General features: G+C 45.0%; 1 protein-coding gene across 1 annotated transcript in view; it reads left to right on the top strand.

Annotated features, from left to right (window-relative positions):
* LOC112572470 overlaps positions 1 to 14,638 on the top strand; it is a 78,525-nt gene that overhangs the window by 56,849 nt on the left and 7,038 nt on the right. The window contains exons 2-4 of the mRNA XM_025252170.1: positions 273 to 423; positions 8,514 to 8,662; positions 14,424 to 14,553. Coding sequence (XP_025107955.1) covers positions 273 to 423; positions 8,514 to 8,662; positions 14,424 to 14,553 — 430 coding nt within the window. The remainder of the gene's footprint in view (positions 1 to 272; positions 424 to 8,513; positions 8,663 to 14,423; positions 14,554 to 14,638) is intronic.

Here is a 14,638-nt window from a genome sequence, read left to right as displayed (position 1 = left end):
CACGACTTGCGACACAAAAAAAAAAAAAACAACAAAAAAACAACCCACTTGAATTTAAGGAAATAAGGAATACTTTAGTGTTATGCATGCATCACTCCGATGTAATGGTGATATTATTATTAGTGTTATTATTATCATCATCTGCCGCCAAATGTTGAAGTGTTTATTTCTGCTAAATGTCACGTGGCTTCTATTGATTGAATCTAAGCCAGCCGGCACTTGATCAAAATGAGAGAAAGAGTGTGAAAAGTGTTTTTTCCTCTCTTGTGCAGCTGTCTTGGCTGCCAGAACGTGTTCCCGTAACCTCGTCGCCGACTCCAATGCGTGCTTCACAGGCTACAGTCGCGAGCACCAGAACCTGCTGTCCAGCCCCCAAAGTCTGTGTTGCGGACTGGACGTCGAGCACCTGCGAGCCTTTTGCCGGTAAGACTTCAAACAGGATTACTGTGTGCGCATGCGTACATGTGTGTGTGTGTTTTCCCTCACCCTATTCTGCGTGTAACCATAGAGCTAAGAGTGGTTCACTGTGTCTAATGAAAGCTACGAGGATGACGGCCCTTTAGCTTCGGACGAACACACCACTCACCAAGCTACGATGTCCTCGCAACTAATGGTAGAATTTTGGTTTTCTATGGGCGCGTGGGTTCTGAGCGGAAGCCGCAGAAAATGAAAGACCGGATAAGTTCATTAGTCATCGTCAGGCATGGCGCCAGTTCCGGCCCGCGGGCTCAGCCGCACTTTTGCTTGCAAGCTGCAGGAAACGCCAACATTTGATCATCTCTCGCCGAGACGTTACGAAACCAACCGAGAGGTTACGGAACCGACCGAGTGTCTACGGATCCAACCGAATGTCAAGTAGAAGATCGTGGCCGAAGGCGGTAATCACACATTCGATGGGAGATCATGTTTTCTGCACGTACGCAAATAAAACATAAAGACCTCGCCAAAGGGCTCGGCACTTCCCCACAGTATCGTCTCTAAATAAGCTCAGTCTTGAGATGGTGCACGTGCCCTCCTACAATAACAGCCATTATTAGCAGACAGAAGCCCTTCATTGTACAAGCAAGTTTTCCGCCTTTCATGCCGTCTGTGCTGTAATGAAGTCATTCCAGCTTCGTTATCCTAAGGTAAGCATTTCACTGGTCTCCTTTCCCGCCAAGCCCCCATCCACAAGCAAAGGCACCGTCCAAAGAAACTTAAACAGGTCTTGTGCTGTGATCGCCTTTTCAAAATAGCATTTAGTCGGTTTCCCTCCCAAGCTGTGTGTGTGCGTGAGAGAGTTATTACGTTATTTCAGAACTTGTATATTTTTTAAATAATATTAACATTTCTATTTTTTGATAATTTACCGTTAAAAATGAGTTACGTTCTGTCTCGAGACGCGGAACGAGAGCAACACACGGACTTCATATTTCAGCAAAATGTCACTTTTCTTGCTGTCTGCGCGGTCTTGAGTTTAGTTTTAATTCGTGAAGTGGGTGAAATATGGACGCGTGAGGTTAGTTTTGCGTCATCCCGCGCGCGAAATAAATGAGTGATCTCCCATTTTCCATGCCCCCTCCTGCCTTCCCCGTTTATCATACTACACGGTTAGCGGTTCTAATCGAGCACCGACACGCCTGACAGAGGCAACTCCAAAACCCTGGCCACTGATGCGTGACTCGCTGGCATAAGCGTTCCATAACCACTCGGTAACGAGATTGCATCCACCACCCCAACCATCCCAACCATCCCACTGTGTGCGACAGGCGGCGGTGACGGCCCTTGTATCAGGAACGGTAACCGATAAGCGTGTCTGCGACAACCAGCGGTGACGGCCCTTTGAGGTAGCAACGATAAGGAACGAGCGTGCGTGGCGGACGTTCGCCGGGATCGTTGTCAAGATGCGGCGGGCGCCCTCTGTCCGCCAGCCTCAGGACATCCGGTATCGAAAACCGTTCACAGAGATCGTCTGTCCTTGCGCGTGCTCTGTAGCGTTTCGCCGTCAAACTCATTAAGTTAAAGCTTTATTTCTGCTAGCGCAGAAGCGAAACATTTTGCGACGATTTCTGTTGTCTGCCTAAATGAAGAAGCTGCTTTATTTTCAGAGAGAGCGGTTTGCATATTTACGATTGCTGACTGAAAATGCGGGGTTTTAAGAAACTATCTGTTGCGATTTTAGTGTGCTAGGGCTTCTGCTGTGAAAATGATCAGGTGTAATTTCAATGGTAGTCATTCAGAGGAGGGCAAATTCAAGTGGGCTATCCCCACTTTCCACAGTATACCACTCCTATGCACGCACACACAACCATAAAGCATACCATAAAGTTGACTATTTCATTTCTCTTTCCCACACACACTAGCGTGGACCCACAATTATGTCGAGAACCGACTGTGTGTGATTGAAACCCAGCAGACCACCCTGGGTACGATGATAACGACGAGCAATGTCGTCTATCGTGGGTACTAAACATTAGGACCAAAGCTGGGCGGTCCAGAGGGTAAGGTCAAAGTAGAGTCAACTCTTGGTCTCGCGTGATTGTCCGCGTGTGGGTGAGATCGTCATTTGCAACGTGATAAAACGTGGAATCTCTATATTTCACTTGCTGAAGTTGATTTTCGTGCTTGACACAGACGCTTAGGGTGTCCACCATGTCCCTACCTCCCGCCCACACATTGACGTTCAAAGACCAACACCAGGCAGCACCTTGCTATTCACATCCAGCTATGCTGATTATACCCTCCTGCCTTCTCACAGACATCCTGTGGCGTGTGCATTCGGTTAGCCATGTCGTTACGACAGGTATCCAACGTCTTCTCCCGAGATCGTTTTCAACGTCGCCGCAGAACTAAACGACAAGGAGGAGATGTTCTTTTGTAAGCCGCAGTCTCTAGCAAGGTTAGTAAAAACACGTGCATTGACTAGAAAAAACAGATTGTTCTGTTCCTGTTGCGTGTCCCCTTATTTCCAGTCTCTGGAATACAAAAAAAAGGGTCAAGTGCTAGGTCAATGTCGGCCCCCAGGAACTGTCTCACGTGACCCAGGCTTCCCAAACGTTGGTGAGAATTCACCAGATTCTTCTCTTGTCCTACACAACGAGTCTTTGTTGCAGCGTTGACTTTTCAAACATCGGCAGGGACTCGCCCTTAACACCCCCGCCTCCCTTCTCTCCCCCACCCTGACTCTTTCCACCTTACCGCGTTGACACCCAGCTTATTTTTTTTCCTGGGGTGTATTGGTTTCGAATCCCATTTCGCCTGTAGCTATTTGTGGAATAGTTTTTTTTTTTTTTCTTTTCGTTGACTTTTTCTGTTTACACTATTGTATGTTTTTCTGCCTCCTGGGTGAATATTTGTGCTTTTCCTTCAGTGTTTATATGGCTTTGTAAAGTTCTGTGCGCTGTTTAGATAGGGAAAGATAATCTTGCTTGATGATTTAGCGGATGTTTCTCTTATTGCTTTATCGCTCCACTCTTCTCTTCCTGCTGGTGTTTCCATTCCCCCCTTTGTGTGTGGGTGTGTACACGTGTATGCCAGTATGACATAAATAGTTTACTATCTCTGTCTCTCTTCCTCTTGCCAATAGTCTTTCTCTCTGTCATTCATTGTTTCTTTCTCTCTCTCCTACACTTGTTTCTGTTCCTCTATATTTACCCCTCTCTCAATCATTTCTCTCTCACACACACACTTCCTGTGCAGTAGAAAATGTAAACTATGCTAAAATGATGTAGTAATTGATCCTTGCTACTTGCAACTTAGTTTCAAAGGAATTTTGGTACTGTTTAAATGGTTAGTGAGGTTATGGGAAAATGGAACAATAATTATATTAAGTCCAATATGGTTTTACAGCTCCTACAGTATATATATCTTCGCGGTCCTTTGCTCCTCTCCTCGAGGAGTAACAAGGAATAATCTATATATATATTACCTAAGCTTTTCAAAATAAAATACTCCCACATGCTTACCTTTTTGTGTGCGTGCACAAAGGGGCGAGCGTGTTTAGGTTTCGTGCGTGCATGTGTGTGTGGGTGTGAGTCCGTCTTCCACGCGCGTGCACATCAGCATCTGTCAGTATCTCATTCCATTCTACAAACATTTCTGAATAAATCACCTCGGGCTCTCACACACACGTACGTATAGATATCCCTCACGCACAGATATCTAGAAAAGAAAAGCTCATCTCCATTACTCAAAGCAAAATAAACGAAGAAAAAGTCTGCTTGTGTCTGTGTAGTTAGTAACTTTTATCGCCAGGACTGTGGAGCTCGGCCCCGAGTCAGACACTTGCTCATTGTGCTCTCCCTGAGCGCCCTGCCTTCAGATGCTGTTATCCGGTGTTTATTGTGGACGTTTATGTCCACAAACCTCCAAAGCATGCATAAACAGGAGCTGGGCTGTGTACGTCTGCTTACACGTTTATCACAGATTACCCGCTCCTTTAATTCACGACGCAGTGTCATGCCTCCCGTACCCGAGCCTACTACTGTCTAGTCCGAGTACCCTGGTGGAGCAGAAAATTAATCTGTCGCTTTAAAGCCGATGTTTATATCCAGACATTTATCATCTATTTTGTTGCGGAAGCTTGCAGGTATGGCGGAGAAACAAACTGACTCGCTATGTTTTGTGGGCTTTCTTAGTTTGATAACGATGGAGAGAAACACTAAATGGGAGGCTGTTATGAGAGTGGAGTAAAACACTCATTTTAATTTATTTTATCTTTTAGTTATTTTGTTAATACCTACTGATCCATATGTGGAAGGAGTGGCAATGTTGCTTAGGTCATGCAGACTGTTAAAAGAGTGGCTTCCAGAGGTCTTTAGATGAAATGGGCTTGTAACATACAGAATGGCGCTTTAAAGGAGACGATGATGATGACGATGACGACGACGACGATGATGATGATGTCTTTCTTGTATTAGAACAGCCCAGTCAGAAATCGTCTGGTCTCCTTGCTCCAAGTCGCACTCTGTGACCCTGTGGCTGCGTGTAATTAACGGTAAACTTGTCCGGCAATGCTGACGCTGCTGGCTGCTAACCGGAGAACGTCAGATGCTGGTTCTTTGAGCAGTAAAGCTAGAGTCAACTGTGGCCTCTCCCCTTGTCTTCCTCCCCTTTGCTATGTCTCTGTTGCATTCTGCGTAAAGGTATAGAAACCATCAGAATACCTAATACCGTTCTCTAAGTACACACCTTCCTCAACATTGTAACATTTTTTTATTGATACTGTTGAAACTTTTTCCTGAAATAGATTTCAAACTGGACACATCTTCTTTGAGGTGAATTACTTTTCCTTTCACTGGCGACAGGTAATCTTCTTTGGTTACAACGATGTGGATGTGGAGCAAATGCATCTTGATCATTACTTTTCTTATTATACCACCTGACGTGGATGCAACGAACGTATTGTGACAGCAACGTTTATAACATAATATTTTAGTATACAACGGGGGTCACTTGACCGTTGTAAACTGCACACGTCATTTGTAGTACACAGCAGACGCCGCACAGCATATGATGAACAATATATAGGTAGTGGACATTGTAGGTAGTGGACATCGTGTGCACAGAAAGTCATTATATGCCTTGTGTATACGATTGTGTCCAGCATAAAGTTTGCAGGGACGGGGTTTGACTGCAGCAGGTCTTCAAACCATCGTGTTAATGAAGCCTGAAGATGCCATTAAACGGTGATTCATCCACAAGGGAATACTCGATCAATTTGTAGAAGCTGCATTTAGTTTGAGTTGCTTGTTACACTGCAGAGAGGACAGACACCTTTGTCTGTCTGTGTCTGTCGCAAGACACCCAATCTTTACCGTCGTTCCCAGTTCGCATCGTGTCTGGCAGTAGGCTGCACGAAGTGAATGTGATGTTCCTGACAAAAGTAAGAAAGGTTTCGTGGTTTTGCGGCTCAAAGACCATCCAGTGACCTATCACCTCCAGGCTTAAGTGAAACCCAGTGAACCAATGTCGCCTGAATAATTTAAGGGCCCGTGCATAGGGCGTAAAAGCCTAGAGACGCAGACTGGCGCGAGCGTCACCGGAAGGCAGATCATTAATATGCATCATGTTCTGGTCAATGCACGTGACTGCCTGCGATACCGCAGCCTGCCTGCTCTCCCTTTGACTCAAGTTTCCACTTCAGCGTGGCATTGATGGGTACCCAGGGAGTTGGGATTCCAGCTAGAAAGCCAGGTAATTATTCCCAATGGGTGACACGGAGAGAGTCATGCACTCCCGTTGGTCTGTTAGGACTTCACCATTTGCAGGCGAATGACGCGCAGCAGCGGGATGGTTAATGCAAGTGGGATGAGGTAGAAAGTGGGGGACCTAGGGCTAGTCCTAAATACATCGCACATAGCAACTCCCTGCTTCTTCCTTACTCTCCGTATAATTAAAAGACTGGAGAATATGACTTCAAACATGTTACATTCCTTCACGGCTTTGAAATTTAGTAAGCCGGTCAAAGTAAATTAACGAAGTTATCAGTATAAGGTCAGAAAACAGTATAAACCGAGAACGTTTAGGGGAGGTGCTCATCACTCCTGACTACTATTTTGTTTTTCTTTAGGGGGCGCAATCTCCCAGAAGCGAGTTACTATGGCAATCATCCGTGAGCCTGCTCCTGAGGGGGCGGAGCTGACGGCTTAACAGTGGTCATGTGATGAAATAAACCGGCTCCGCGCAGAGCGGAAAATTAATTGCCCTCATCCTAAAGTGAGTTGCGTTTTAAGCACCTGGGGTGATTGACAGGTGAAAGCGTCCCTCCCACACGCCGCCTCAAACCCTCCACATCAACGCCCTCCTGAACTTGGTGAACTCTTTGTTATTGTCAGCACGTGCACAATGCATGCTGCTACTTATTTCCCTTACCTGTTGCTGCGTCAACAATTAATACCACAATACAAACTTCTTAACCTTCTTCAATCAGAAGCGGAAGTACCAGTCGTTGGGGAGATGCGATGAGATGTAGCAGAGGTGAACTCGTGCCATCGAGGTCAGTCCTGCGCCCGCGTGAGAAGGTCCACTTCACCTTAGTCATCCTTCTTTTCTTCTTATAGACACATGCACACTTGAATAAATACATAAATAACTGTAGTCCCCAGAAGAGCAGCATGCACTCGATTTGAAAGTAAGCTGAGAGTAAGCCGAAGAAGCTGAGACATCTGATGAACTTTAAACTTCTACCCAAGATTCTTATACAGCACTCGTATCGTAATCATGAGACTAGACTAGGTAATAGCTGCCTACCCCCAGGGCAGCGTCCAACACGTGGCTGAGTGCAAGGACTCCAGTCCAGTGCAGGACATCGGCGTGTGTGTTGTGGAAGCCTTGATGTCGACATCAGATCGTTTACTGTCGCAATCTGTCAACACGCCACACAGCGCAGTCACTACAAAGGCGGCTTGTGAGCGATGTTGTCGTTAAGGAACGTTCCTCCATTGCCAGGGGCTGATAACCTCATGTCGTGGGTCGACGGCGGAAACAAGTGATGTCCCCTTTGGAGGCAAGAGCCGGACGAGACTAGGAGGCGCTGTGTTTTTCCTGTTGCTGTCATTCTGTCTTTCAACTACTGACAGGGAACGACTCATGTCGGAGACACGACAGCCGTTGTTGACAGCTTGTGGACAACTAGAAAGCTTTGGGAAAAACTTTAAAGACACTAAAGGGACAGCATTGTCCCCCTGGTTTGTGTACTGAGTGTAGCAAACGATTCCCTTCATCACCTTCTATTTACTTCATCTTTTTCTTTGCATTTTCTTGATTCTTCTTTTGACTCTTGGTCTCTAAGCCATTTGTGGGCGCAATCGAACTCGAAAAGTATTCTAGCTATATCAGTGGGTTTTGTTGGGGTTTTTTTTTTTTTTGACGTCCTTTGTATGTAACAATCACTTTCAATGACGATTGCTTGCCAAACTTTCACGACAAACTTGAGATGTAGCAATCCTCTTCTGACTCCGCGTTAGGAATAATGTTCTTGTCAAATGATCCTTAATTCATTCAATACTCTTATTTAGTTGCGAACGAGTAGAGACTCCATTAGGTTGCTGACTGACTGAGGTAACTGACATATTAACACACCTGAGAAGTGCGTGAGGTGTAAACTCACTGGGCACTTAATGTTTTCATGGCACAAGAGCGACGTCTACAAAAACAAATCGTTTTTGTTTGCAGCTGTTATGGATGATAATTTTGGATTGCTCCTGCGGTATATGTAATTGCTTTTGTGCGTGTGAGGCCTGTTTACAAGGAATGTATGGATTGTCCTACTGTCATCTCCGCTCTGTTGACAGCGGCAATGAACTAAATATTTTCCCGCTTTGAAGATCACCTCTGTGGGGTATGGTGGTGTTACTGTCGAGTAGTTTGTGTGTTACCTGTTAACTAGCTTGTCAGTATGGTGATGTTACAGTCCGTCCTCGCTGACCACATCACACTGTCGTGCCTTACGGAATACCGGAAGTGAGCTGTCTCTGTTGCGCTGACATGCGCTGTGAAGTCATACTCACGATCCGCTCTTGTTGTCTGTCCAGCTCCTACATGGACGCCATGACCTGCATCAGCCGCCTGAAGGAGGAGTGCCCGGAGTCCAAGCATCCGCAGATTGACCGCTCGCTGACCAACCTACACGGAGGGCGGGACGCACTCGACGACCTGTGCACCGACGACAGGATCATCGAAGGTCAGTATGTCAAGGACGCCAGGTGTTCCTAGCTTGGTGATAACCTTACTGCCTGCCTGTCCCTTGTCTGTCTGTATGCTTGATTGAATGTTTGTCTGCCTTCCTTTTAACATGTTCGTGAAACGTGCCGTATTCTTCAGTCATCACATTCATCGTATGTTCAGTGAATATTTGGCTGTTCGGACTTCTGTGTGCCCGACCTTGTTACAGAAGCTGGGAGCAATCCTGAATGCAGGCGGTCTCCGCAAAACACACACTCACACACATGTAGCTTTTGCCTTGTTCACATTACCTCTGCGTGTAAGCATTGCAGACACCATCTTTACCGGATGCAGAGGAAGAAAAAGAAAAGGTTACCCACTGGTGGCGAACACGCCGCGCTGTCAGAAACCGGAAGTGAAGGATGCGCATGTGAAGTTGTTGCGAGCTGTGTGGAGTGACAATAAACAAGAAAAGTTGTGTACAAAGGCCACGAGAGAGAGAGTTTGTGAGAGAAGGGGACAGAGAGAGAGAGAACTGGTGAGAGAATGGGGGGGAGAGAGAGGGAGATAACTCTGATGTAGGTAACAGGTGCGTGAACACCGGGAAAACAAGATGCGCAGGAGACTAAGGTCTTGCTTTCACTCAGCACGGATTGATAATGTTGGTGTAGGGCATCTGGACTTTGAAAGAGGCCGTTACTGCTGGCTGTTAGCAGATGTCTGCGGGTGGTGGTGCGAGACTGAACTGCTGCAGCTGATAGCAGAGGCCATTGGTTTCCCTTTGGCAAGGTTCTTTTCTACTCCAGTCTGTTATGGGGTCTATCGGGCTGTTTACAGACACAATTGCTGTAAGTGTTAGAACATGAACAAAGAATGAGCCAACAAGTTTAAACAGCTGAATGGAAAGAACTAGATATGAGACTGCAGTGTGTGCGTGTGTGTGTTTGTAAGAAAGAATAAGTGCCCGCACGGAAAACAAGTTTGCTTTTGTGTTTATCGGTTTCTGCCCAAGGTTTAATATATTTGTGTGTGTGTGTGAGATTAATTTGAAGAGTATTTGTGATCATGATCGATGTGCATTTAATTGATATCATATGAGTGTATTTATTCATGCTATTTTATAATGTGTATATATATATCTTGTCTGATGATCTTTGTATACATGGGATTGATAACACGCCGTGTCCGAAAATGTCTCCCAGTTCTTGCAGTACCTTGCACCCCGTGTAACCGACTCACCTGCTGTTTGTGTAACAGTCTAGCTTGACTCTACTAAAACGACACACTCGATCAGCTGCTCGGCATCTGGAAAACAGATGAACTGTGCGCCACAAACTTAATTCCTCCGGCGAAATGAGTTCCTCTGCAAGGGAGATCAGTCGCCGTTTCATGGTGGTGTCACGTGAGTGAAAAAGGAAATGGAAGTTCCGCCCGCCGTAGATTGTGTTCAGTTTAAAAGCCAGCACTTCAAGTAGCTGGTCTGTCACAACAAAGGGCTATTGGAGGTTGAAAGCAGCGCGCGGCACCTCAGCGGATGAGTGAGGAGTCGTTTATCATGTCTTTGAGAGCGTCTTCCACGCGATGACAGACACCGTGCACGGGAGGTATGCCGCACAAACAGCGTGAGAAAACGGAGAAAAACATTCTCGAAATACTTTAACAGCTTCTGGTGAACAGTAGTCTATAATCAAATTCTTTTTTTACGACCTGTGCACCACTTTGGTGGTCAGGAAGATGAAGTGTCCTCCCTTGAATGTACATACGTCACAGCTGCTGGCCGCGAGGGGGACGAGCGAACATCATGCGAGTCTTCCAACTTCCAACTTCAGGACAGATGACTTGAAATATTTAAAGACCGATTGGAACATATAGCATATATAAACATGCAAGAAATAATGTTGTTGTAAATAAAGGTCATAGAATTAAAGAAGTATTTCTTTTAATCAAAGATGGAATTATTTATGATGTAAATCATTTGGCGATCTGATCCGTCTGTTTGCAGAGGTCACATTCATACAGACCTGGTGGTGCTTATAATGTATTAACTTCATTAGTAACATTATCATAATGTATTAACTGTGCACAGCAAATTGATAAATCTCTAAACTCAAAATCGTGAAAAAACAAATGTAGACAAAGAGTTCTTTCTAATTTTTCGTGGCGTGTTCCAATGAGTCTAAAAATAATTATTACCAGTAATAAACATTTAAAAACTACTAATTTTGACCACAAACTAAAACAAATAAATAGCACATAGATGAACATAACTTGAAACATAAGTATACTCGGTGTATCTTATTCTTCTTAAAATACCCTTACATCTTTCTTCTGTTACCCTGCTTTTTGCAAAGTTAATCTGTTTGGCTTCTAGGGTCACGTGTTCGTTGAAGGTAAAACATGGCTTCGTATAACTGCCCACCCCTTCCCCTTTTTTTAAACTGAGACTCTGTCGGGCTGATCCTTGTTTGATTGACTTGCTGTTTGTATGTACATCAGTAGAATTACTTTCAGGGTTTCCGGCCTTTTATTATCGCTTTGATTTTTTAAGCGTCGCATGCTTACCGAAAAAAGGTGCAGAAAAAAGAGGATACGGTAGGCAGAACTGAGACCTACCTACTCAACGTTCTATGAAACTTTTTGTAGAAACTCAATTTTGTTCATTCCTTTTTCTTTCTTTGTATGTGCATATGCATGTCTGAATGTGTGTTCTTTCTAATTATCTCTCTCTCTTTATATCCCTGAGAGGAGGAATTTTGCGGTTGTGTTGGCAAGGGAGCTAGTCCACCCTCCAAACCCCCTTCAGGATTCAGTCTTTCAACATTCTTCCAGCTTTTTTTCATGTTGAACTCATCCACCGCCTACGACGATCCCGTGAGCAGGTCAGCTCGCACTGAAGACTCGCCCAGAGTTGTTTGCACGCGCATGAGCTCTGTCGTCGTTTTTTGTTTCGTTTCTTTTATTTCATCATCGCATGCGGAGCGCCGAGACGCCGACCTCTGTCAGGAAACACTGGCTTTCCTTGTGATTAGATCGACCTTCCAGCTCCACAGCACAGGACGGGTGGCCTATGACTGCCATGTAAACTACCCAGTTCACTCTCAATGGAGGCGCTGGCTGATTACTCATCGCAATCTTGTATGTAGCGATAACTCTAGCTCTGTAATATTGTATGTAGCGATAACTCCAGCTCTCTAATAGCTCGCACAATCACAAAGTTTTGCTTTTCTTTTTCCGCCAGTGCCAGTCCCAAAGGGTTGATTTGCTCTTAACAGATAAAAGTTGTAGAAAACAAACTAGCTCCTGTTACGTATCATGTGTCTGGATTCCAGAGAGTTCTTACACATGACGAGGCTTGTGTTTAACCCATAATTTCAAAGTCTGGCAAAGTGGTGAAGTGAGATAGCAATTGTGTGTCGTCAGCAGGCTTCTAATCATCACGGTTGCTATCCTTGTCTCTTGTTGGCTGTAATAGCTACAAAACTAAATTCAAGAGCGGAATTTTTAATGTTAAAGGCGACAATACTGCTTGGGTACAATAAGTTCTTCTAACGCTGTTCTTCTGACTAGACTGAGTGGTTTCACATTCACAGCAAAACTAAAACTTCCCAGGAAGCTATTCGTATCACACAGAGAGTACCAAGGGACTTTTACAGACCCCCTCACTAGATGTCTCGCAGTGCTCGACTCCTCTCCCTGGTTGCATGGTTGGGAGCCATCTTGATTTCCGAGATCCTCCTCCGACTGTCGTAAAACGAGATCACTGATCTTCGTTCCATGGAGAGGAATCAGCCGCTTCTGGAACTCTTCCTGGAGCGTTGGAAAACAAACTGGGAATCAGGCCGCCGCAGGATATTTTCCCTTCTGCCGTTTTGTTATCAGCCGCGTGCAGCAGATCTCGCAGCCTGACACAACTTCCTACTAACAGCAGAATGTGCCACAAGCTTCAGAAGCATTCTTCCGGCAATGACCTCAACGTTCCTAAACACTGATATTAATATTTAATAAAACTCTTGTCATATGGAAAGTCTCGTCTGGAATGTTAACTTCGCGGCAGCACTAAACCTTTCAACTCGCCTCGTGTGATAACAGTTTTTATTAGTCGACAGAAGGAAGGAACAGCGAAAACTTGCTTCACACTGAGCTATCGGGGATGCCTGTGCAGCAGTCGCACGCTCGGCGCGTGTCGCACACAAAGTGAACTCGTCTGTTCGATCCCTCATTCCGTGTGGTCTGCAACTGGAGAACAAGTCATCTGTGAATAGAATGTTTCAAAGGTCACACGGTCCTCGCTGGTGTCGACATGCGCCGTTTATTGCCGGCAGTGAAGGCGAAATGCTGGAGGCCACCAGATCCGAGAAACTGTTAATGTCGAAACTTTAGCTTCAACCCTGGGACCATCTTTGATAAAATAGGGCCGCATGGTTAGAGGATGCAATATACGTGACTTTGTGTCTTGCTGTTTTATTTATCTGTTGGTATTTAGCGCAGGTGTTCATAAGATTGCTCACATTGGACCTGGAATAGTAGCTATAAACCAGGGAACGTTAGCTTTAGCGATGGACCGGAAGTGTTGCAGGATCTTGTAGATGGCAATATGTGCATACATACTGAACATTCATACCAGTGCAGTTCTCTGTGGTGAAAGCAAGGACCACTAAGCTCAGCAAATCACAAGTAGTTCAGGCGGTGGTAGTGGGAGGGGTGACGTACTGTTCAAAGGATGAACAAGACAAACATTAGAAACTGCCGCCAATTGCCAGTTGTTAGTGTTGCTGCTGACAGTCGGAGCTTGCTGCTGCTGCTGCTGCTGCAGGAGAAATAACTGGTGTAAGCTGCGCAGCATGCCACGCATTGCATTACACGGGGCACTCCGTGTTTAGGAGAGGGAACTGAGCCTGTGGATAACACTGGCTGTAGGCTTTCTGATGTTGACATGTAGGTATACATCTGTCAAAACCATTTATGTCAAATTGGTCTCAACAAAGCATTATTTCATTTCCCCATTTTTGTTCTTTCTCTCTTTTCTCTAAGACCGTCCCTCTTTCTCTGCTTCTCTTTGTTTCTCCGCCCCCCTCTCTCTTGTCAAACTAGACAACAACCCGATCTTTCTACATATTCTAATTTTCCCTCTTTAATGCCTTTGTTTTATATTTAAACAGTGTTCCGCTTTCCTTTCTTTAGTTCGACAGCTAGATGTAAAAAAAACCCCAAACAAACATAAATTTGCTTATTCTGTTATTCTCGTAAATACAGATTTACCATTTGTCATTTGTCATCTGTAGCAACAGTTTTATATCTCCTATTCTATTTCCGTCCGCTTGCTCTCATTTCCATTTTTGCAGCACGATCGTTGGAGACTTTATGAGGCTGTGTGATAATCTTTATAACCTGAATTACATTTTCGCTTCAAAAATAAATGAAAATTTATGGGATGTTTAAGATCGTACGTTGCTGATGTTTGGTCACTCGGGATAGGTTTTGCGAAAAGTTTCATGTGATGGAAGGAGTTTATGATAGAATACGACTGCCAATCGGTTGTTTTTATTTATTTACCAAATAAACTCGCTGACCTTGCTAAAACATCCCATTGTACTTTACAACATTAAGATACAGCACGTGTGACAATGAGTTTGAGACACCTCATGACTTGACCATGTCATTGTCAGTAGAGTTGTGTACAGGTATTATTAATGTTTGCATCCTTCTTATATCCTCCGCATCACAGTAATATCATGTGAGCCATTCACTGCACTGTTCTTACTGGAACTTGTCTTCCTCAGTGTACGCCCGACATCAAAGCTGCTTTACGGAGGCCGGGCCCTCGTCAGAGCGATGTCTGTCCCGCAAGTTCAACGTCAGCATCAAGCTGCTGGCCAACGTCAACACCGAGCCTAAGGACAAGTTCTGCAGGTGAGTAGGCGGCTTGTCGCTACTGCCTACCTGACTATCGTAGTTTATCGTGGTTTAACACTGGTATTGTACAGAATACCTGCCA

The sequence above is a fragment of the Pomacea canaliculata genome, linkage group LG9, assembly GCF_003073045.1.
Source record: "Pomacea canaliculata isolate SZHN2017 linkage group LG9, ASM307304v1, whole genome shotgun sequence".
In the NCBI taxonomy this organism is placed as follows: domain Eukaryota; kingdom Metazoa; phylum Mollusca; class Gastropoda; order Architaenioglossa; family Ampullariidae; genus Pomacea; species Pomacea canaliculata.
Note: the sequence above shows the minus strand (reverse complement) of the source record. Positions and strands in the feature narration are given on the sequence as shown.